The sequence below is a fragment of the Excalfactoria chinensis genome, chromosome 6, assembly GCF_039878825.1.
Source record: "Excalfactoria chinensis isolate bCotChi1 chromosome 6, bCotChi1.hap2, whole genome shotgun sequence".
In the NCBI taxonomy this organism is placed as follows: Eukaryota; Metazoa; Chordata; class Aves; order Galliformes; family Phasianidae; genus Excalfactoria; species Excalfactoria chinensis.
The window spans coordinates 21,455,729-21,477,326 of NC_092830.1; the positions used below are offsets into that span (position 1 = coordinate 21,455,729).

Genomic DNA, 21,598 nt, shown 5'->3' on the forward strand with positions numbered 1-21,598 from the left:
CAAGGTTATCACCAGATAATAAGTTATATTCTTTTCTAGCAAGAAAAAAAAGCAAGGTCGTTTTTCTTTTTAAATAGTTAAATGAAGCGAGCACCTTCACTGCAGTCTGAACCAGTTCCTACTCGGTTCATGTGGTCATGGCACTTTTTGTTAAGATCATTCTCCTTTGAGACTCCTAAGCTGCATCAGCTGTCAAAGATGCCTGCCAAACGAGGGCAAACAATGGCGTGAGTGCAGGGGCTGGCAAACCACCTCAAGATGGATCTGGTGAAACAGTGTTCTGTGAGCAGTTTCTGTATGACTTTGGGGCACTCCAAATGTTATGCAGAACTTCCCCAAAAGTCAGTCAGTCCCTTGAAGGGAAGTGAGCCCTGACAGGTAAATACTGGAATTACAGCTTCATTCTAATAGTGTATGTTCTTCTTGTAGAAGTAGTGAACTTAGGCTACTGGATTGTTTGCACTCCTCCTTCTATTCTCTCATATCCCCATAAACTTTCTTGTAACCAAAAAAATCAGCTGCTGCACTCCCGTGACAGTTAAAGATAGATCCCACCCTTTCCTTTCTCCAATACTAACTGCATTCATTTCTCTTACAGTAGTTTTGCTATTCAAGTTAAAATATCCACATTGACTGGGTGTGTTTTGACTGTAATAAGAATTTTCCTTTTCTTACCTTGATGTCTGATCACTACATATCAACTCATGAGAGATTTCTTTTTCTTGCAGCTAATGCTGCCCTATTTTTGGCTCAAAGTAAAAACAAGTAACCCAGGGCAAAATGTGCATGTTTAAAGCTCCAGTGTGGTTCTGTGGCCAATCTGGTTGTTAAAAAAATACGCTTTAATAAGTCATATTTTTGTGAGGCAGTGGAACTGTTTGGTACCTAAGGGATAATGTAGTGAAACTGTCAACATTTCCATTATTTTCAGCTGTTCTGTAGACACTGTTTTCAAAGCAGCTTGATAAAATAATGCCACCTTCAGCAATGAGAAATCTGAACAAACTTTATGTAGAAGGCAGGGAGGAAAAAACCTTATTTTCAATCCATATGCTAAGCCACGCTGAACATGGTGACATTCTGGAACTGTGGTTCTCCCAGGTCTCACCCATCTTCCATGCCTCTGCATTGTCCCTGAACCAGCAAAAGGAAGGTGCAGGGAATCCAAAAATGCAACAAGTACAGCAATGGAGACCAGAACCTTTTGACCTGTGGATAGAAACTGTGTCCACTCTTTCTTGGCAATCTGAAATCTAAACGTTCAAGCATTACGTTTAGCAGTCTTTTCCCAGCTGGCCCAAATATTACAGAACATGAAAAGACAACAGAGCACATGTCACTGAGAGCACAATCACTGCAGTTACCCATGATACATGAGTGTAACGTAACAAAATGTGCATTTTCACTGGTTTTGCCAGAAACAGAGTTTTCTGTGATGTAGATCAGGTTGTTCTATTTGGGGACTTTAGCACTTTGAATCCCACCAGTTAAACATCCTAATGTTGAAAAAAACTCTTCCATTTCCTTCTGCAGGAGGTGATTCCTCTTCTCTGCATCTTCCCGAGCACGCTCAGAATTCCTCAGTTTTATCTCCAGCATTGTGTATTTCTTTCGTTCTTGGTCCAGTTCTTCTTCTAGCCGAACCACTTGCTTCCTCAGGTCTGCGCTTGCTTCTTCGATTCTTAAAACCAAACAGGAGAGAGAGGGAAGAGAGAAAAAAAAGAAAAAGAGCCTTTTAAGTTAAGTAGCATGATAAGTACTGCTGCAATGGCTAAGATAAATATAAGTTGTTCAACTTAGAGCTAAAATACCTTAATTCTAAGAGGAAATTTTAAATGAGAACACCGATTATCATTTTATAGTTAATACCAAATTTAAAGGGCAGGGGGTCCTTGACAGCTGGATCCTGCTCCATTTGTATCTTGAGGAAAAAATTAATATACCTAAGCAAGTCAAGTCCTACAAAGCAGTGCTTTTGGGAGCAGACAGTGTCTGAGGAGATACAACTCAACGCACCTGTTACGTTCAGATATATAATTTCCAAAAGAAACAGCAGCCTTTTTTTTTCCTGATAATGTGTTTCCCTGTAAGGTATCCAGCACAGAAGAACACCCTTGAAGGTCAGTTAGTTAGGAATGAGGTCACAGTCCTTCCTTGCCTTCCATCTTATGGTACTTTCTGTACAGTTTGTCACTGACAGTGGGGTTGGGGAGCAGAATTTTCTCATACTCTACAGAATTTTACAAAAAACAACAACAACAAACCCCCACACAAAATCCACAATTCATACAAGGAAGAATCTAAAGGACAGACCTGAAACAGTTCATCATCTGTACACAAATCTCCAAGACTCAGAACGGAGGTCAGAGACCAAGGTTCATGTTTTTGGATTTGAAATAAAGCACAGAAGGGAAATCACTTCCTGTCCTCCCACTCATGTTTCCTAATTGCAAGGCAGAGTAATGATGTTCATACAGAAGAAATACATCCAGACAGGAGTCAGACCGTGAATTTTAAGAACAGGCTCTTCCTAGGAAATGCTTCACTCTACTTCATATTAAAAATAGGAGAATCACAGGTTCAGTGAACATTCTAATACCCAACTGTGAAAATAAGATGCCTGGCTTCCCTCTGAAACTGGGAGCGGGATATTTTCACACAGGATGATACTTAAAAAGGACACGTGCAGCCTCCACAGCAACGTCTAAAATAACTTTTTCAGAAGAACCTGAATAACATCTTGTGACCACCAAGAAGCAATTTTGCACACAATGCAATGCACCGCAGCCCTGTTCCTTCACACACAGCAAGAATGACATTACTATCATCGTTACCAACTTCAACAAATTACAAAGCCACACCCATGAGCACTGATCACAAAGTACAGCAGACCAACTTACTTAGAGGTAAACAGAAACTTGCAGAATATCTGGAAAAAAACTGCCAGTCCTAGCCAACATTTATCACCCAGCTATGTTTTGTAATGCAAGCGGACTCTTTGGAAGCTAAGATGCAGCCCCACACACCTCTTGCTACATTTCTGTTACAGCCCACAGATCTGCCTACCAGTTAAATTTTCCTTCCGTGAAGCTTTGGGAGTCAGCAAGAGCAGCCTAAACATGCCACTCCTGTTGTGAATACAAAGGTTCACAGTACTTACAGACATTTCACATACACAATAATAGTCCTCTTCGGGACATTACCAGTTTCTTAAGAGTCCCAGGTGGTAAACATGAATTACTGAAACTCAACAGAGAATGCCTGATAATTATATTAACCTCGAGGGAGAAATGCTCTGGAACAGACTGGTTACAGGAAGGCCATAAAACTTGCCTCCCTCTGACTAAGAGGGAGAAAATGGGCAGTTGATAATGATAAATAACAGCTTTTCCATCAGCAAGTGTTCCTTACCTCTGCCCCAGGCAGGTACTGACTTTGCTTTCCCTCCACGTACGTGTGCCAACAAAAAGCTCATATGCCTTCATTAAAACATGCCCTACTACACAGGCTGAATTCTACAAACAAGCACATGTACAATTGTAAAGGAATTATTACTTTTGGGGACTAAACTCTCCTCATAACACCAATTAGGTAGTCCCCACTTTTCCTCTTAATCTGCCACACTCCTTCACTGTAGTCAGCTCACAGAATCACAGAATGACCTGGGTTGGAAGGGACCTCAAGGATCATGTAGTTCCAACCCCCCTGCCTAGCAGGGCCACCAAACATACGCCTTTACTAGCTCCTGTCATACCACAGGAGTGGACTTTCATGTTCAGTCAATAGGAAATTAAAATGTTGCAGCTGCAGTAAAAACACTGCAAAATTTTTGAAAGCTGAAAAACTTGGCTTAAAACTTTTAGACTCGACAGCAAGATCCTTAGGGCTGTAATCCCAAACAGCTGGAATCATCCTGTTTAATACAAAAAGGCAGTGACTGCATCTTGCCTTGTTTCATGAAAATACCACCAGTTCATAAGGCATCTTCCCTTTGGCTACTTTGCTCTGTGAGACCTGGCCAATTTGTAGTCCTCCCCTCCAGTTACACTAACTTTGTCCCTTTCCAACTGAAGGATAAAGACAGGTGTTTGTTACAGCTGAAACAGCTGAGAATGCAGCAGGAATGACAAACAGGCCCTTCCTAGGTGTCCCAACAGCTGAAGGCCGTTGGAGAAGTTTTTTTGATGAGACAGAAAGCCATCACTTCCCACAGGCAGTAGGTAAGAATGGGCAGGTACACACTTCCATGTTTTGCAGCCTCATCTCATTTCTGTTTTTTCCTCTGTATCCTTGCAACAAGGATTGCCAGGGCAGTCCTGCAGATTAAATGCAATGAACATACACTCATCTCCCTACCAGCTTTGCAGAGGCTGGCAAACCACCACTACAGTAAACCATAAAATATAGCAGGAAGGTAACAAGTAATATTCATAACTTAACAGCTGGCCCACTGGTAGAGATTGTAGTTCAGACCAGGGCTTTCCAAGACAGCTTTTGATAAATAACAATAAAAATGATGCAGCAGCAAGCTTAGCTTAAAGCTGTACAGTAATGTGTGCTTTTGATACCGTATGTAAGAGACTGGTTGGATACCAAGACATGTAAATAGTACCATAGTTTTAATAACGTAGGGAGTCTAACACAAACTAAACACACACAAACAAAAGAGCTGAGAAGAAACAAATACGTAAGAAATATGCTTTCAGCCTTTCTCCAATGCAGAGCACCATTACTGGTGTCCACATCAGTGACAATTCTTTTGTATTATAACTTGGTGTACAATTCTGCATATGCCTTTATATTAAAATGTAGCTAATGCCTTTGAATGACTATATTTATTTCATGTGTGTACTTTCCCAAGTACTTGTCTGAAAATCATTCTGTTAAACTCTTAAACTCATAAGAACTAAGACACCAGCTCAGGCAAATAGATAAATAGGACTCTTCCTACCTACTACCAAGTACTTCCTACTTCCTATAGCCCCTTCCTTCACACACACCTCTCCTGAAAACATGAAAAACATCAGGACAAAGAACCACCAAGTTCAGATCTGCTGCCCAAGCAGCACCTTGCTGCTGCTTTCAGTCAGTACCATGCTGTGTGAGCAAAGGACCGCTCTGAGAGCATCTAGAAACGCTACTTTGATTTCTGAAGTTCAATACAAAATGCTTACTGAAAAAGTTGTAACTGAGATGCAATCTCAACAGCAACAACAACATCAGCAAAGAATAGTCACAACCATTTTTCTAAGGAAAGTTTCCCTTGGGAAAAGCAGCATAAAACCTTCAATTTCAAACTGATTTGACACAACTCTCCACACCTGCACAGGCCACTCTAGGTTCCATTCACTCCCCTCGAGGCAGACACTTGCCTTGCTGTTTCTCCCAGAACACTGACAAAGAGCAAACTCTTGCAATTTCCATTGAAAACCAACTGAGCGATACTGGAATTTCCTGTGTAATGGAAATCCCATTTTTGATCTTTTCTTCTGTCAAAGAGAAAAGCTGGACTCACAGAGCAGTGAGGGAAGACCAGATCCAAATTTACAACATTCCCAAACCACAGGTCCCAGAACCAGATAGCTTGGAAGCCCCCTCCCGTGTTCAAACAGAGGTGATGATCACAGAAGACTTCCTTGTCTCCACCGTGCATGTGACATTACCTTTTCATACTGGTCTCGTACTCAGTCCTCTGTTTGCTCAGTTCTGTCTTTAGCTCTACCACCAAGCTCTGTAAGGCCCTAGAGCATTTGACAGAGTCTCTGGAAGCTGGAGCTAGGTTGCTCTGCTCACTGCTGCTGCTACAGGCTTCTAACCTGTCGATGCTGTTCTCCAGATCTGGAGTCTTGACCTCACTCTGAGACAGTGAGCCCTGAGTCATCCACTCGGTTTGGAGAGAGCTTAAAGCTGAAGAATCACTGGCCCGACAGGCTGGGCAGCTGCTGACCGAGTCCACCACGGAGATCTCACATGATGATGTAGACCACGTGGTGCTGCCTATACTGTGTGTGCTGAGGGAGAGGCTGGACGAAGGGACATTGTCATAAGTAGAAAGTCTCTGAGAAGAACAAGAGTCTTTAACTCGTTCCCCAGAGGCTGTCCGGCGGTGGCCTCGGAGAGAGTACAGTCCATTCATCAGCCAGTTTCCACTGGAGGAGAGGTTGGGGATATCTAGGGATGAACTGCCCAGCTTTGGGCTCCCAGACCTTGCTCCCTGTTGGCGGAAGGAGTATTTCCACGGAGGTAGCGTCTGCACTCTTTTGCTTGGGCTGGTGGCAGGCTGAGCCAACTTGCTGCTGTGCTCTGGAGGGATGTTCTTCAATGCAGGTCCAGGGGTGGCCTCCAGTGCCACAGCATTGCCAGAAGGCAGATCAGCAGGGCTAGGAACATTGTTTTCTGACCTGCTGTCCTCTCCATCCTCCTCAGAGATCCACTCCACAGTGTTGCGTGGACGCACGGGTCTGATTTCCAGTTGGCTCCCTGGCACATCTGCCTGAGGGACAGCAAAGATTCTCCCCTGTTCACTTATCAGCACCGTCATCAAGTGCTGAACCAGTGAGGTGCCTGTGAGAGAAAACAAAGGCAAGAATTCCATGAGACATGGAAAGCCTGATGCTCCCTGTCTGTGAGGTGCCATACAAGTTCCTTGTGGGGCAGGTGTGTGGGCACCATGCCCTGCAGTGGGACAGTACAAACCTGTCTGGGCCTTTTTATACAGGGCTGCAAGAGACAGGAATTGCTCCCACTTCTGGAGATAAGGAATAGGAATAACAGGCATCTGTCTGCCTACTGAATGCAGCTGATTAGCACAGCACAAATTCAGCCTGCCTAAGGACACCTCTGAGAATGACAGAGGAGAAAGACACATGGAAAACAGCGCATGTCTGTACCACACTGTGGCACAGGACTCAGAGCCAGCATCAACTTCACTTCAGCATGCACAGCTCTGTGCAGAGATGCATGCTGGATCCTGAGTATACCAACACGTCAGCTAGCACACAGCATCTTTCTTGTCCAGCCTCCAAAACTAGCAGTCTTCCACTGGCAGGAGTATCTACACTATGACAAAATTCAGTCTTAGCAAGCCCAGAACTGGAGTTTACAAAAGCACCAGAAGTTTCAGCCTTCTGCTGAAATCTATAGAGAAACTTGCCAAGAGTATGACATCTGCATGACAGATGCAGCTGTGCACAAGGGGAAAGAGATATTTCTTGTACCATCAATCTATTTGTAGAATGCTCTTTGCTTACAATTCTAGTAAAACATTCAGCAGTTTGAAATGAAACAGTACTCATTAGGAAACATGTTGAAATAGAGTCCAAGGTGGAAATGAGATTTCAAATTGTTTCTAATCATTAAGAAGGACCCAAAGGAAAACATTAAATTTTAAGGTAGAATACAACACAAGTCACAGCCTAAGGCAAGCAAGTGTATGTTCTTTACAATAGGACAGCAGAACAAAAGCCAGGTGTTACAGGAACATAGGTACCAGTAAATGTTGTAAAGTGGAACATAAGATGCCATAGGGGCTACTCTACTGGGACAAAGTTTCTCCTAAAAAAATCACAAATGCAGCAGCCAGCAGAATCACAGGGTCATCAACTTGATTAGAAGAGGAGCTTCTCCAAATATTCAGTCAAAGAAGTAGAAGTATACAATGAGTACAGGAAGTGTACTGACAACTATGCAAGTCCACTAAATGAGTTGTTACTGCTTTTCAGTAGTGTAGACCATTATAGACTAAAATAATACCAATTATCAAACCTAATACAAAGTATTTTCTACAAAAAATAAAAAATAAAAAATAAAAAATAAATTAAAAAGAGTAAATATGTAATTAATGCTAGGTTTACTTATCATCTGAAATAGAGAATAAGACTAATACTCAGGGTTCTATGATAAGGACGTGAGTATAATCACAAGTCTTGGCCTGATAGCAAGAGGTACACTAACCTCACCTACAGCTCACATTTAACTTCTGTGGATGTGGGTAGTTCAGCTGTGTCCACCTTTATACTGCTGAAAACCCAGCACCTGCTTCTGCATGTGCTGACTCATATGGAGATGGATAATTTTCAGGTTTTTATATATGCAGGCATTCATGCCTGCAACTAAGTCCTAAGTGCACTAAGGCTCATTGTCAGTTACTCTGTTTCACCTTTTCTCAGTCTCACTTGTGGCTTTTATTACTTCTTTCCTAAAGCAAAGACCCATCCGGAGGAGTGCAGAAGTAACTACTGAGTGTAGGAGGTTTTTTTCGGTCACAGATCTATTTTTTTTTTTTCATTCTTCTCAAATTAAAACAGTACTTGTCTTTCCATCATTTGGCTTCCTCATTCTCTGGGGTTCTTCTCTTTTCCTGCAGTCTAGCACAAACAGGATACAATGAACAAGCAAACACGGCAAAACCTGAATAGCATAGTCTGGTTTTCCTCCTTATCCCAACCCTTGCATAGAAGTTGTCATCTCAACAGAATACACTTAACAGCAAATGTACCTGTAGGTAGAGCCTAGTAACATTACTTCTACAGGTTTGGTTTTCTTTTTTTTTTTCAATTCTGAAAATATATGCATGCAAATATATGAGGTATGACTGGAGATGTTTTTTTTCTAAACACATTGTACAAGCATCCAAAATTGACTTGTTACTCTATTCTGTGAAGTTCTGACTTCACAGTGTGCTTGCAAGACAACACATCTAATTGACACACAGGTATAGCCTCTGTAATACAATAAGAACGGTTGTACCTTTTTCATTGTGGTTTGGATGCCTTTTGCAGGAAGCCACCTGAATGCACCCAAATGCACTGATGCTAAACAGCAGCAGTTTGGTACTTGAACATAGAACTGAAGAACATTTGACCTTTCATCTTAACACTAGGTTCAGAAATTTTTTCACACAACAGCCAAAATGGCACAGAAGGGCAGACATCTCCATGTTGTAGGAAAAAAAAGAGACTCCCAGACCAGAGGCAAGTGGGATAACAGTGTTCAAACTGGTACATCCACTCACAGGCACTGATAAAATGGTTTGTTTGGCTTGTTGCTGACTGTGTAGTCAGTGATACAATGTGCAGTGCTTTTCACCGTATTCCTGAAGCTCCAAAATATAGATGCTGTGTTATCTCACAAGAGGAGCACCTACCTTCCATCATGGTCACTGGATCTTCCATTTTGGGTCGTAATATATTTGGTCCAAATACTGTAGCTAGGTTCTGAACACTCATCTTGTTAACGCTGGAGTGAGCCTGAACTTCATCAAGGAACCTTGAAAAGCCCCCCCAGAAAAATCATAGAAGGAGAGAAATAAGTCAGTCACTTCTCAGACTGTAGGCATGCTGGGCAGAAACAGTTTTGCCCTGTGTTTATATAGCCTGGGATCCAAAATGCTCCTGCAGACTAACTGCAGCTTAGATACTCAATCCCAGATCCCTCGTACAAACAAGAGAGGACAGAATATCTTCTGCCGAAGGTATTTCTAAATATGCAAATACAGATTTTCCCAGAAATTTCTATTTACATGCAGTGGTTTCTGCCAGTTTTCACTTACAGATAGAAGTAAAAAAAGACATTTCACTGATCTTCTCATCCTAGAACTAAGCAGCCTGTGGGAAAAGCTTTATTTCTTGCATCTGACAAAACACAGATAAAGAGCTTCTTGTGAATGCATCAGCTGGGCAGACATCAACACATGAAAATGATTTTATGTGAGCCAAAGATAGCACATGAAAAATGCAGACAGACTGGCTATCTGTATGCATATGCTGCAAATCAACAGAATGTTTCTAAAAGTTATATGCTCTCCAATTTGGAACAGCCTCAGTAGGAGCTATAGTAGGCCACAAGAAACACTGAAATAGCTTGTAATTAACCTCGTTACAAAAAGGACAACATGACATGAAAATCCAGAGGAGATGGAAACAGGTCTCAGTGACCTCAGAGTAGAACAGTCTCACTCTGCCTGTACTCTGTTTTTAATGAACTGCTATTCATTCTGGGGTGATTTGAATGGCTTTAGCAGTCAAAACATTTCCTCATTGCACTGTGCTACTCAGCTGGCAAACTTCTGAATCCTACTTGCAGCCCAACTTTTCTAGGCACTCCTATTGATTATGAGGCTTTCCGCATGCTGACACCCAAGAACTGTTTTCTTCCCTACGTCAGAACAAAAATCTACTTTCTTCAATTCTTCACTGAGAAACATGCATTATAGACATTCTCTCCCATATTCTCCCTTTATGTTTTGCAGTTCTCAGATAGAAAACTACAGAAGTATACAGTGAGGCAGAATGCATTTTTCAAAGCATTCAGAAGTACATTTCAAAAATGCTGTCCATCTGTACCCTTGGGAAGGACTGTCATTTCTTGAGTAAGGCATGGGCTTCACATCAGTCAACATTTGTGTCTGCTGTCTGTTGCAGATGTGGCCTTTACCACAGAGATCCAGCTCTGGGATGATTCCACTCCAAACTGGCACACTCAAAAGAGAGACAAAAGGAGAAAAGGCTGCAGAATCCCTGGCTCTCCAAGCCACTCCCAAGCCCACTTCCAAATCAGAGCTGAGGCCTGACTGGCCATTATGACTCTATCCGCTACTCAGCTTGTGTTACAAATCCTCCAGCTGTGTGTTGCCTGAACCACTGCCTTTCTTTATTGGTCTTTAAGTGCTTCTGAAGCAAACAGTACAACATAGCAGCATCACTAACACCTGGTGCCAAGGCTGTGGGTGACAGCAATTTGCTTGGCTGCATATCCACCTCCATATACAGTATAGGAGCAGTAAGTTACGTGCAAGTGGTGTCTGAATATTCAAACTTTCAGAGTAAATTATCTGTATATAAGATTGAACCTCACAAAATGCAGTGACTTTTCCAAGTGCTAATTAATTTCACTTACTTGCATATGTATTTCAGGAGGTTGTAGTTGGCCTGGGGCAAGTTCTTCACCTGTTTAACCAGTTCCTGAGTCCCCTGAGGGACAAGAAAAACAAGAGAGGAGAACTATTAATATAAATGAGGCAAAGCAGACATGACTCTCAGGGCTATAAAACCCTCTTTCCAGAGTCAAACCTGTGTATCAACAAATGATAGCACAAGAAGGTTTTGTGGACAGTACCATCCTTCATTGTTCCTTGCCTCTTAGGTAGACACACTGGTCCCAGTAAGAGAGATACATTACACACCATATATTGACACTAGACAGAGTGAGAAAACAGCTCCCTCTAGGAGTGCTGTTGGCCCAGCAAGCACAGGTGCTCACCCAGAAGAGCATCATTACTGGGATCTTTCCCCAGGCCCCAAAAACAAACACACACATTATTTTCCTTAAAATTCTAAAACATAGAGAAAGAAAATAACCCAAAAATTAGCTGGGCTGTCCAACTACAGCAAAAGGAAAACCACCCACTCTGCAAACCACCAAGCCAGCATGCTTATTTCCCCAGACACCAAGAAAAGCTTTTGTCCAAGATAAAAAGGCTGCAGAATTCCTTAAGTCAGCTCATGGACTGAAATACTGAAAAAGCCACATCCAGAACACATCCACCAGTTTTCTAAATCAGTGTGAATCCTCTTGTCAGCTGTAATGGTTTAATGTCAAAACCTTTAACTAGGGAAGGCTGCTGGTCTTCAGTCTGCTCACAGGTGTAAAAATAGACCAGCAAATATGCCTTTCCAGCACCCTGCCTATTCAAAACTTAAGATGCACTGAGCATACCATAAACACGATGCAGTAATGCCAAACTGAGCAGAGAATTTTTCTTTAAGAAGCTGACAACATTCCAGTTCAGATACCTCCTTTTTAATTACTTCCATTTGCAGTCATTCTGAGCTGTGACATACTTCCTCTTAAACTTTCTGTCTTTACATTAAAATGTAAGATGAGAGATCTGCCTGACAAATGACTTAAAACCCTGAAGCTACTTAAATCATCTCATGAAAATCTCTGACTCAGAAAGCTACTGTCCTGCTGCAATCCTACCATCATTTACTCATTCCTTTCAATGCTGCAGTTACCCTGGAGGTTTGCTCATTTTTTGAGACAACCATTCCTGTGTGAAGATAGATATCCAAACACATCTGTGAAGAGTGATAGCTGTTAACTAATGAGGGAGGACTGCTAGAGAAGTTTCTGAATTAGCTGGTTCTAAGCCAGAGAACTGCATTTGGACATTCATCTCCAGTGCTCCTCCATTCTGTAATGAATGTCAGGGAAGGGATTTTGTTCGGCAGCCACCTGCAAGATCTTCACGATTCCTTTGCTCCAGATAAGTCAGAAAGATCCAGAAAGCAGTGTGTATTCCAGCCTCCACTCTTAATGTCCTGAAAGTAATTTTTTCTTCTGAATTTGTCAATAAACAAACAAACAAAGAGTCCAATTAATAAAAAAACGAAATTTTTTAAAGGGCTCTTAAAAGCAGAAAGGCTTTTTAATCCCTACAGGTAAAAATCATGCCAGTTAACAGTGACAACAATGGAGACTCCAATAAAAGAGCGGTCTCTTGAAAATCTCAAACCTCTTCCTTGAACTTCTGAAAACATTTGAATCAAGGAAAGCTGCTATTGATATGAAGGTTAAAGTCAGTTTTTCAGGTCACCCAGCTTTCAAGTGAGGTATTTGAACTAGTTACAGTTCAGCTAACAAAACTCTCTTTTGACTTTGCACAGCAACCCAATTTATTTCAAACACAGAATTCAGAATGACATTTGGCACTGTGTTTCAAGTGCTCTGAATTAAAATATCACAGCTTCACTGGATGCAAGAGAGGGCTTCATAACAGAACATTCAGACAGCTGGAAGCATGATCTAAAGGTACAATCCTTATCTGAAAGAATAAAAGGTTGTAGATATCATCTGTGCTCTGTCACAAGGAATCATGGGATTACAATGAGAGGATCTTTTGGATTCATTGTGATACAAACACTTGTCATGTTTTAAAAATAAAAAAGAAAGAAAGCTTCTATATTTGTGCCCGCCAGCCTGACCAACAGATGCCACAAAGCTGAGCTGGTGAAACCACAATACAAGTAATAACGAAAACCTGACCTAGAAATTGCTGCAGTGTTACCAACTAACACAGTACAGGTCGTAGCATATGGCTGCAGCCAAACAAGCAGTAGAGGCACTGTGCTGCCATTCACCATGCTTTTCCAAGGAGGGGCCCTATAACCAAGGATTTTCCAATGTGTGTAAGAGATCAGCACTAACAGGGCTAGTTCTGGTCTAGAAAGGCTGGAAAACTAGCAGCACTTTAAATGTTCACCCAAATTCAGTTCCTTCTAAAGTCCCAAAGCCAGTGGCTTAATCCACTGAACTACTGAGGGCATCTCTAAGGTACAGGCAGCAGGGAAGGCTAAAACACTGCCACATCAGCTCAAACTCAAGTGAGTTTTTTACTATTTGAAGATCCTTCATTTATTCTTAAATCCCCTCCTCACAACCAACTGGGATCAGAATCCTATCTTTAATGCTGCAGTGCTGCTGAGATACCTGGAGGCCTCAGCACAGCTCAAAGGCTTTGTTAAGTCTGTTTGCATTCCAGCACCAGTTTAGTTGGATGATGAACGAACATGAGCAGCAATGAATGAAAAATGGAAGCCTGGGACAATGCTAGGGTATTTTTTTGATGCAAACAGAGATTAGGCCAAGCTAAGGTCATAACAGTTCCTATCTATGTTCACAGTGCAGCAGTATGAGGTGCCAACTCCTTTATCTGAATTGCTATTTTGCTTCAAGTAATTCTGGTTTTATGGGGGGGTGGGAGGGGGTTTACAACTAAAGAAAGTCATAACTGAGTCTAAATGTTTCATTCAAAACTTCTGTATGAAAAATGAGAACAAAATATTCCTTCAAACAATGGTTGGAATTTGTTTCAAGGTATATATTTATATTTATTTATACTTTTTTTTTTTTTTTTTTTTTTTTCCTCCAGAATGAAACATTTGACTTTGAAATTCTCCGAATTTCAATGAAACCACACTTTTCGGCAGGGGGACTTTCCATGTGGGAGGCAAGGCAAGCCCTACAGGCGGGTATGATTCTGTATTCCCTCTGCTCCACGTGCTACTGTGCACGTACAGCCTCTCCGCCCTTGGTGCGTACACTCCACCTTTCCAAAAAAAGTAAACAGCCCTTGTTGAGGTTCCAGATTTTCCTGACCAAAGGAATGGTTGTTTACTGCTGCGATTTTAATGAGACAACTTTGTGCTATCAGCAGAATTGTATTTTCTAAGCTTTCATTTCAGCTATCTGGTCCTCCTCATCTCCTTTCTAATCCAAAGAGAACAATGCTTTCACTACAACTCATTGCAGTCTGGCCTTGCTCCCATAAAACTAATACAGATGCTGCTTCCCAAACTGCTGCAACCTGTGTAGGCAAAATCAGGCAAACTACAAAACGACATCATTAATAAGCTGAGCAATGCTATACAATTATGTTTGCCCAACTTGGCACTGCCTATACTCTTGTGCAATAGTGCTTAATGGATTCAAAACTTCCCAGTCTGCACTTTGTATGACCAAAATGAAACCAGCTCCACTGCCTTAGGAATGCTGCTGTTTCTCACGAGATCAGCCTTTCTGCTGTCTGTAACACTGCACCCTGCAGCAATGACTGCATTGGCTGTTAATGTATGAGCAAGTTTTGGAGCCAGCAGGCACATACATGCACCATTTAAGAGACAACACTAGCACACTGACACAGTGATGTGGCTGTGTCCGGGACACAAATGCGTATCAGTGCTCAGTGTTATACTGTGTCATGCACAGATACCACAGATAATTGCTTTCTCAGAGCTGGCTAAAGAATGGATTGTGTGTGTGAACAGATAGTACCAAACTTGCCCTCTGCCCTTAAAAAAACCCTTATATCATCAGATATTCTGCATTTGATGCATACAAACAAGCATCTTCTTATGGGCATCATCAAGGACTCAATCTTCCCAAAGCCACTTCAACTAAAGGTGAACCAGGCTCTCAGCAAAGAACAGCTGTTACAGTTCCCACCAGAGTCAGAGATGCAAGAATACCATTGAGGCCACACACAGAAAAGGACAGAACTGTGGCTGTGACTTACAAGCCCTCAGGCCTTCGCTTCTTTAGCTGACATCAGTAATAAGGCTTACAACTCTAAACCTCACTTTAGAAGGAAGCACAGTTCCACCCACATTAGACCAGATTCAACGTGCCCTTGCAGTCAGCAAAGAGCTCAGGCATCACCACACAGGGAGCAATATGGATAGAACAGATCAATCAATCATATTGTAAATTATCTTTGCAAGAGCTGAATCACAATTTCCACAATTGCTACAGACTTGAGGTTTCTCTGAAGAAACCAAATGGAAGAAGTGAAGGTTCTGGAAATGTATTCATAACTTTACTTCCCCCATTTCAGGATAGTTTTGTACTGTGTCCTTTTATAGTGTCTGTCCTCTAAGAAATACAAAGACCATCACACCAATCAACATCTCATTCAACAACTCTGGAAGGCAGAATATGCTGTTCCCATATATGACACTGAAAACACAGAAACAGAGTGACTTCATAAAACTTGCTAATGATCCAACAAACAAGGCTGGAAAAGGAACCCAGATCTCACACCTCTTACTGATTATGCTACAGAACAGCACTGTTCAGACAAGAGAAGCACCAGGCTACAACACTGACTTCAAAATAGCTCCTGCTTAAAGCAGGAGCCTGTGATACTGCCAGTTCAAAGCCTCAGGAAAATTCAGGGGAAGGTTCCCAGGAACTTTACTGATTTCAAATTAGGACTGAAGAGTGATGGGAAGGAAGCTGTAGTGTACTGGGTCTTGATAACAACCCTCAAGGTAGAAGGAGGCAGATTAGAATGATCACTGACCTCTCCCTCATCTTTTGAGAGTAGCTGTCCACAAGAAAGAAAGTCTTCGTATTTGGCAAAGGGGATGACAGGCTCTGGCAGCTCTCGGAGGTAAAGCTTCAGGAGGGACGCCACAGTGTGAACATCTGTGTTGCTGCAATACAGAAGAAGGCAGGAAATTTAGAAACCCACGCTACCTAAAGCCTGATGTCTTCACACAGGCTGGACCAAAGTCCCTCTTAGGGACAAGGTAGGTATGCAAAGTGGAATCGTTCTGCTACATGTCTGTATGAAGCATTATGGTCTACCTGGGCAGCAGGAAAATCTCCCCTCTGTCAAAATAAGAACGCATCTCAAGCACCATGAGCAGTGAAGGGATGCTCCTGCTTAAGGTAGGGTGGTGCTGGGGTTCCTCAGTCAGTGTGGTCAGGTAGGTGTGCAATGCAGAACACAGTGATCGCACAGTGATGACAACAAATCTCTGCATCTTCGTGCAATCAAACAATCCTCAAACTGAATCCTTCTGCCTGACGCTCTTCTATTGGAGGGGATTCTTTCTCCTCTTCCCTATCCTTTACTTTCAATTAGGGGTTGAGGTACCAAATGCCACGATGAAGATACACCTGTTCTTCACTTTACATTACCTATCCAATTTCTGGTTTGTGACAGTGCCTCATTCTAAGTTTCCTGCTGTACAGCTCTGCTTATGTTTGCAAATGTTAGAAATCTGAACAGTTTGTGTCACCAGCTCCCCACTTCCCACCACTGCCCTGACAGTCTTTAGTGAATTCTGAGAAAAACACACCAGTAAACAACAGAGCCTCAAATTCTCACTTCTTTAGAAGCCAAATCTCTTCTCTTTTGGATGTTTTTAAACAGTGTTTTGAAGTGTAATAAACTAATAAACTCTACCAAATATTTTGCAGCTGCAGGAGACCAGTGCAAGGACATAAAACACAGGAACTTGCACTTCTATTTTCTTTCTGTTCTGATAAGAGCACTGGATTCAATTCTCTTGAGGAACCTCCATCCCCGTTATTTTACTGAAGTTTGCCAATAATTTTCAAACTGTTGGGAAAGGAGAGAAATACACAGGCATGCAGACTGACTGATATTATAAACACAACTATAAAACTTCAGAATGTTTTTTTGAAAATTGGAAAAATTACCAGCAGGAGCGGCCAGTAGTTTAATAAGTACCAATATTTGACCATTTACTACTAATTTTGCTATTTAACTCTATCGCATTTGGGAATATCAGGGTTTTTTTCAGTTAATTACAAATACTTTACAAATGAGGTCAATAACCCTAATTCTTTTGGTATGAAGTTTCAGGCATGAATGGTGGATATGATTATCACTCAGCAGCAGAGTGCACATTACAACTTCAGGTCCATTGGCTGGAGTTCATTGTTACACCAGCAAGGCCTGATGAAATCCAGCCAAAATGTCAGTGATGTGGATATGTGATAGGAGCAGACTGCTGAAGGTGTATCCAGCTGCAACACCGGGCCTTTCATTAAATACCTACATATGCATTTAAAACTCAAACTGAAAACCCAAGCCTTTTATTCTAAGTATCAATCACCAGAGATCTCTCATGGGGTAAGCAGACTCTAGCATTTGGAAGATCAAGCAATGTTGATTTCATGGCAGACTCAAACTGCACTGTCTGCAACCAGAAAGAAGGAGAAAAAAGAAAAATAAAAGGTATTCCTCCACTGCACCTGATTTGGGAACAAGAATATGGATATCACATCTGAAGAACATATTTGCTGCTGCTTAGTAATTCTAGGCTGTACATGGACAGTTACCCTGAGAGAATTATGCTTGCTAGGAGGAGAAGTCTTTCACTCAGCCATGGTGGAATTATGTCTCCCTTTCTGTGAGTGCTGATACAAAGGATCAGAGAGCAGGGCCTGCAAGTTGCAGTGGTCACGGTGGCTTCAAGGGGAAGCTGCGGCAGAAAGGCAACAGTTGAGGAACCCTCGATGGTTACACTGCTCAGATGCTACCAGGCTTGCCTCCTCTAATTCTATGCTGAAAATTGAATTGTTGCATTTCAGATCAACTGCCCAAATGACAGGCAACCCTTCATGGAGATCTTCATCTCCACTGTTAAAGGTGACACTTCTCACTGATCTATTTCACCACTGCAAATGCTTATGGAAATAAAGCTGCCTTCTGTTTTCAATATGCTGGGAGGAGGCTTGTCTTGTCTTCTGACAATTAAGTTAGAATAGATTAGAAAGAAGAAGGTAAGACAAGAAAGTGAAACTGTTGGTCCTAATTAATTCCATCTGTAGATACTCCTATTCCAGAATAAGTGTTTTCCAGTACAACTCTGTTCACTTCCACGGGAATTTAGGCAATTCTAACTCTGATCCAGAGCACCCCGATGTTTAGTTAAAATAAATAAATTAAATAGATAAAATTAAGAAAAGATGAAGTGAGACAGTTTGAGAGTTTCAACATTTTTTATTTTTTTTTTCCATGAAAATATCTCAACACTTCCATTTAGGGAGCAAATATAGACTGTGGTTAAGAATCAAAGAAAGAAGGATGGGTGGCCTGGGAAGCAGAGGGGAGGGAAGAATTAGAAGAATGTTCACAATAAACTCAAAGGATATTCTTCCCAGGATGAGTGCAAACCCAATGCTATCATGCAGGAGAGCAATGCTACTTCCTGCAGCAGTAGGCTGGTACAGAATTGCCAATGTCAAGAGTGGCTGCAGATCCAGAGGAAAGTGATTCTGAGTTAATATGCTGACATACCACAAACTGCCAGCGCTACCTGGGAAATCTGTCCTAGGGAGTTTCGGCAAGAAACTGGTCTCCAAGTAAAGATCTCAGACCTGATTCCACTGGACATGTAATAGATTTTAGACCAGTTGTATGCAATGCCCTTGGATCCAAGTACCAATAAAGTTCCAGTAATCTTTCAGGATCAAGGCAAAATTCTCAAAGGGCTCTTCTGGTCAGCACAATGCTAACCATCATTCTGGGTAGCACATGCACATGAAAGAGGGAACGAAAAGGCAGTTACAGAGGATGGACAGGATATGGCTGCAAGGACCTGAGAGCATGCATGCTCTTGATTATTTAAGTGAGCTCATGGCCAAGGTAGAGATAGTGCAGCTGAGAGATGCCCTACACTCCCTGGCTGAACTTAGAGCTCTTCCTGTGGCAGCCAACAGCCCGCAGCTTCTCAGCCATGACTGACTGGCCACACACCCTGTTTTCTGGACCAGGACATTGACTCAAGGATGGAATTCGTAGAGTCATAGAATGGCTCGGGTTAGAAGGGACCTCACAGATCATCAAGCTCTCCTTCCCAGCCTGACCTTGGACATCATCACTTGCCTGCTGATCATGAGACTGTGCCTCAGCCTCATTGCTTTCTCTGCATCTGCCTTGAGTACCTGGCTTAGGTATGATGGGAGTGGGCTCTAGGTGCTGAGTCCTCTGCCTCTATCAGACTTGTTAATGGTCTTGGCTACTGAGTCACCTTCCCTTGCAGAATAACTGGCTCTCGCTGGTCCCTGACACTGGCACAAACAGTGAGACCAAAAGGCAGCTACCATTTTTCTGTACCACACAAGGAGTGACTGCATCAGCATAGTTACAGAGGGAATTAAAATGGGAAATTGTCATTTTTCTTTTGGAAACACTTAAGTTTTACTGAAAAATCAAAACAGAACATGGGTGTCCCTTAGATACGTTCAGCTTTGAAATAAATGTTCCACCTCAGCTGCTGAAATTCTTGACCAAAAAAGAATTCATTTTGGCCTAGAATTCTGTGGTTGGAAAATACTTGGCTATGACATGGTGATCAACTCCATACATTATGTGTAAAACAGCAAGGGAAAGATGTGTAAAATCTTGGTGAGTATTCTGAAACCTGGTGACAAAGGGAGGGTAAGAATTGAGATATTTCCCCTGAGCAGATCCACTATGGAGCAAGAGAGAAAGGCAACATCTGAAAAAAGTAAGATACTGCTGTCCTATGTATTTTTATGGTGGCATCCCACCAACTGCTGAGTAGACTGTACCCACATCTAGCAACAGCTTTCAAGATGTGCTTATTCTCAGCTCAATTTCTCCCCCTATTCAAGCACTGAACCAAATGTAGGCCTCAATGCTCAAAACCATGCAGGAGAAAGCCCCAACAACTTTCTGAATGAAGAGAATGTGTAATTAGGATAGCCACCACCAGGCTGTTCCTGCCAGACTTTACATGCCACAGGTAAAACAATCTGAATTTGCTGTTGTCAACTCACCTGTCAAAGAGTGGCTTCTCTCCACAATCAAAAGAATCCTGCAAATCTTTGACAAGGTTGGCTTGGCCAGGCATCCGAAAGAGTCCCTCCTCTGTAAGACCTCGCTCCCGAATAAAATCCACACACTGTTCCACCAGCAGTGGGGCTAACCGCTGGCCATACTTCCTCTCGTACTGCACAGTGTCCTCCAATCGCTGTCCAAAGATCCCTGTCAAAAGAAAGCAAGAGAGACATCCAGGTGTTAGCTGCGACTCTTCATGAGCTACTGCTCAGGGTAAATAATGAGGAAACTATTTTGTATGGACTGGATGAACCTGCACAAAGGTCCAGTTTTTAACAGACTAATAAAAGGGTTTTAAAAAACAAGCAGAATTACATGTCAAGTGTGTTTGATTTTTCTCTGCTTAAGGGTACTTTAAAATACCTTTTGCCCTAAGATGGTACATACCTCAATATACTCAAGGAAAGTAGGGCTGAGATTATGCTTATTGTTATCTACAGCTGCGCTGAACCTGAATTAAGTAATTATGCTTCCACTGCATCTTCAGTCTTAAGAAAGCCAAAACAGAGGCATAGGACACAATACTTTTTTACATATACCCACCACTCAAACAATTATTATTTAGTAGTTTGCAGCTGTCCCGCCTAAGAGGTAGCACTCCCCCTGCAAGGGGATTGCCAGCATAACAGAATATAGTTGTCCATATAAAAACTGGCTTTTGTGAGTGAAACTGCTCTCACTCTCCACCTACTGTAAGCTTTGGGTTTCTATTTGTTTTCCTTTAATTAAAATTAACAAGTGAAATTTAGAAAAATAAAACACAGGTATGCAAAAAATTGTTGCTTTTCCTACTAAAACATGTCTTACTTCCTGCACCTTGGAAGTATAAGAAGCATCAGATACTCTAAAAGCAGGCTGGCCATAGGTACTTATTAGGTCAGACCTACTGCAGACGTACCAGCAAGTATGAATGCACTGTTTCACTCTTTGGTGAAACTGGAGTTCCTGGTCAGTGCCAGTTGCTGAATGCCACTACTGAAGTCACATCTTTTTGTCAACGCAGAAGAGACTCAGGCTGTGAGATCCAGAAGTTCAATCCCTGCCACTAGGAGACAACTCGATCTAAAAGGACAGCCTGTGCGCCATGCTCTGAAATCCTACTTGTAGCACCCTACAAGGTACGGAGGAGTCAAGGAGGACAGCAAACAAATTAATCTCATCTTGGAGATTAGGTATTCAGAAAGTGTGAGAATCCCAAGACTTACTCCATTTGAGACAAAAAATTCTATTCAAAGAATGCTCAAAGCAACCAGTAACTTTACATTGATATCAAGGAGCTTTAGGTCAAGCACTTGGCACGCAGACATACAGATCTGAAAAAATAGCATCAGCATCCAATACCAAAGTTAATCTGTTCACAAACAGCCACCAAGTAGTGTTTTGGGTATTTTCAGGCTCTCTTTCCCTTCCTACTAATGA

General features: G+C 42.0%; 1 protein-coding gene across 5 annotated transcripts in view; it reads right to left on the reverse strand.

Moving 5' to 3' along the window:
- Positions 1-990: 990 nt before the first annotated feature.
- ARHGAP22 (Rho GTPase activating protein 22) overlaps positions 991-21,598 on the reverse strand; it is a 119,929-nt gene continuing 99,321 nt past the window's right edge. For all 5 annotated transcript variants that reach the window (XM_072340480.1, XM_072340479.1, XM_072340481.1 and 2 more), the window contains 6 exons: positions 20,119-20,326; positions 15,860-15,992; positions 10,897-10,970; positions 9,146-9,267; positions 5,664-6,564; positions 991-1,681 (listed from right to left, as the gene is read on the reverse strand). In XM_072340480.1, coding sequence (XP_072196581.1) covers positions 1,453-1,681; positions 5,664-6,564; positions 9,146-9,267; positions 10,897-10,970; positions 15,860-15,992; positions 20,119-20,326 — 1,667 coding nt within the window. In that variant the 3' untranslated portion in view covers positions 991-1,452. The remainder of the gene's footprint in view (positions 1,682-5,663; positions 6,565-9,145; positions 9,268-10,896; positions 10,971-15,859; positions 15,993-20,118; positions 20,327-21,598) is intronic.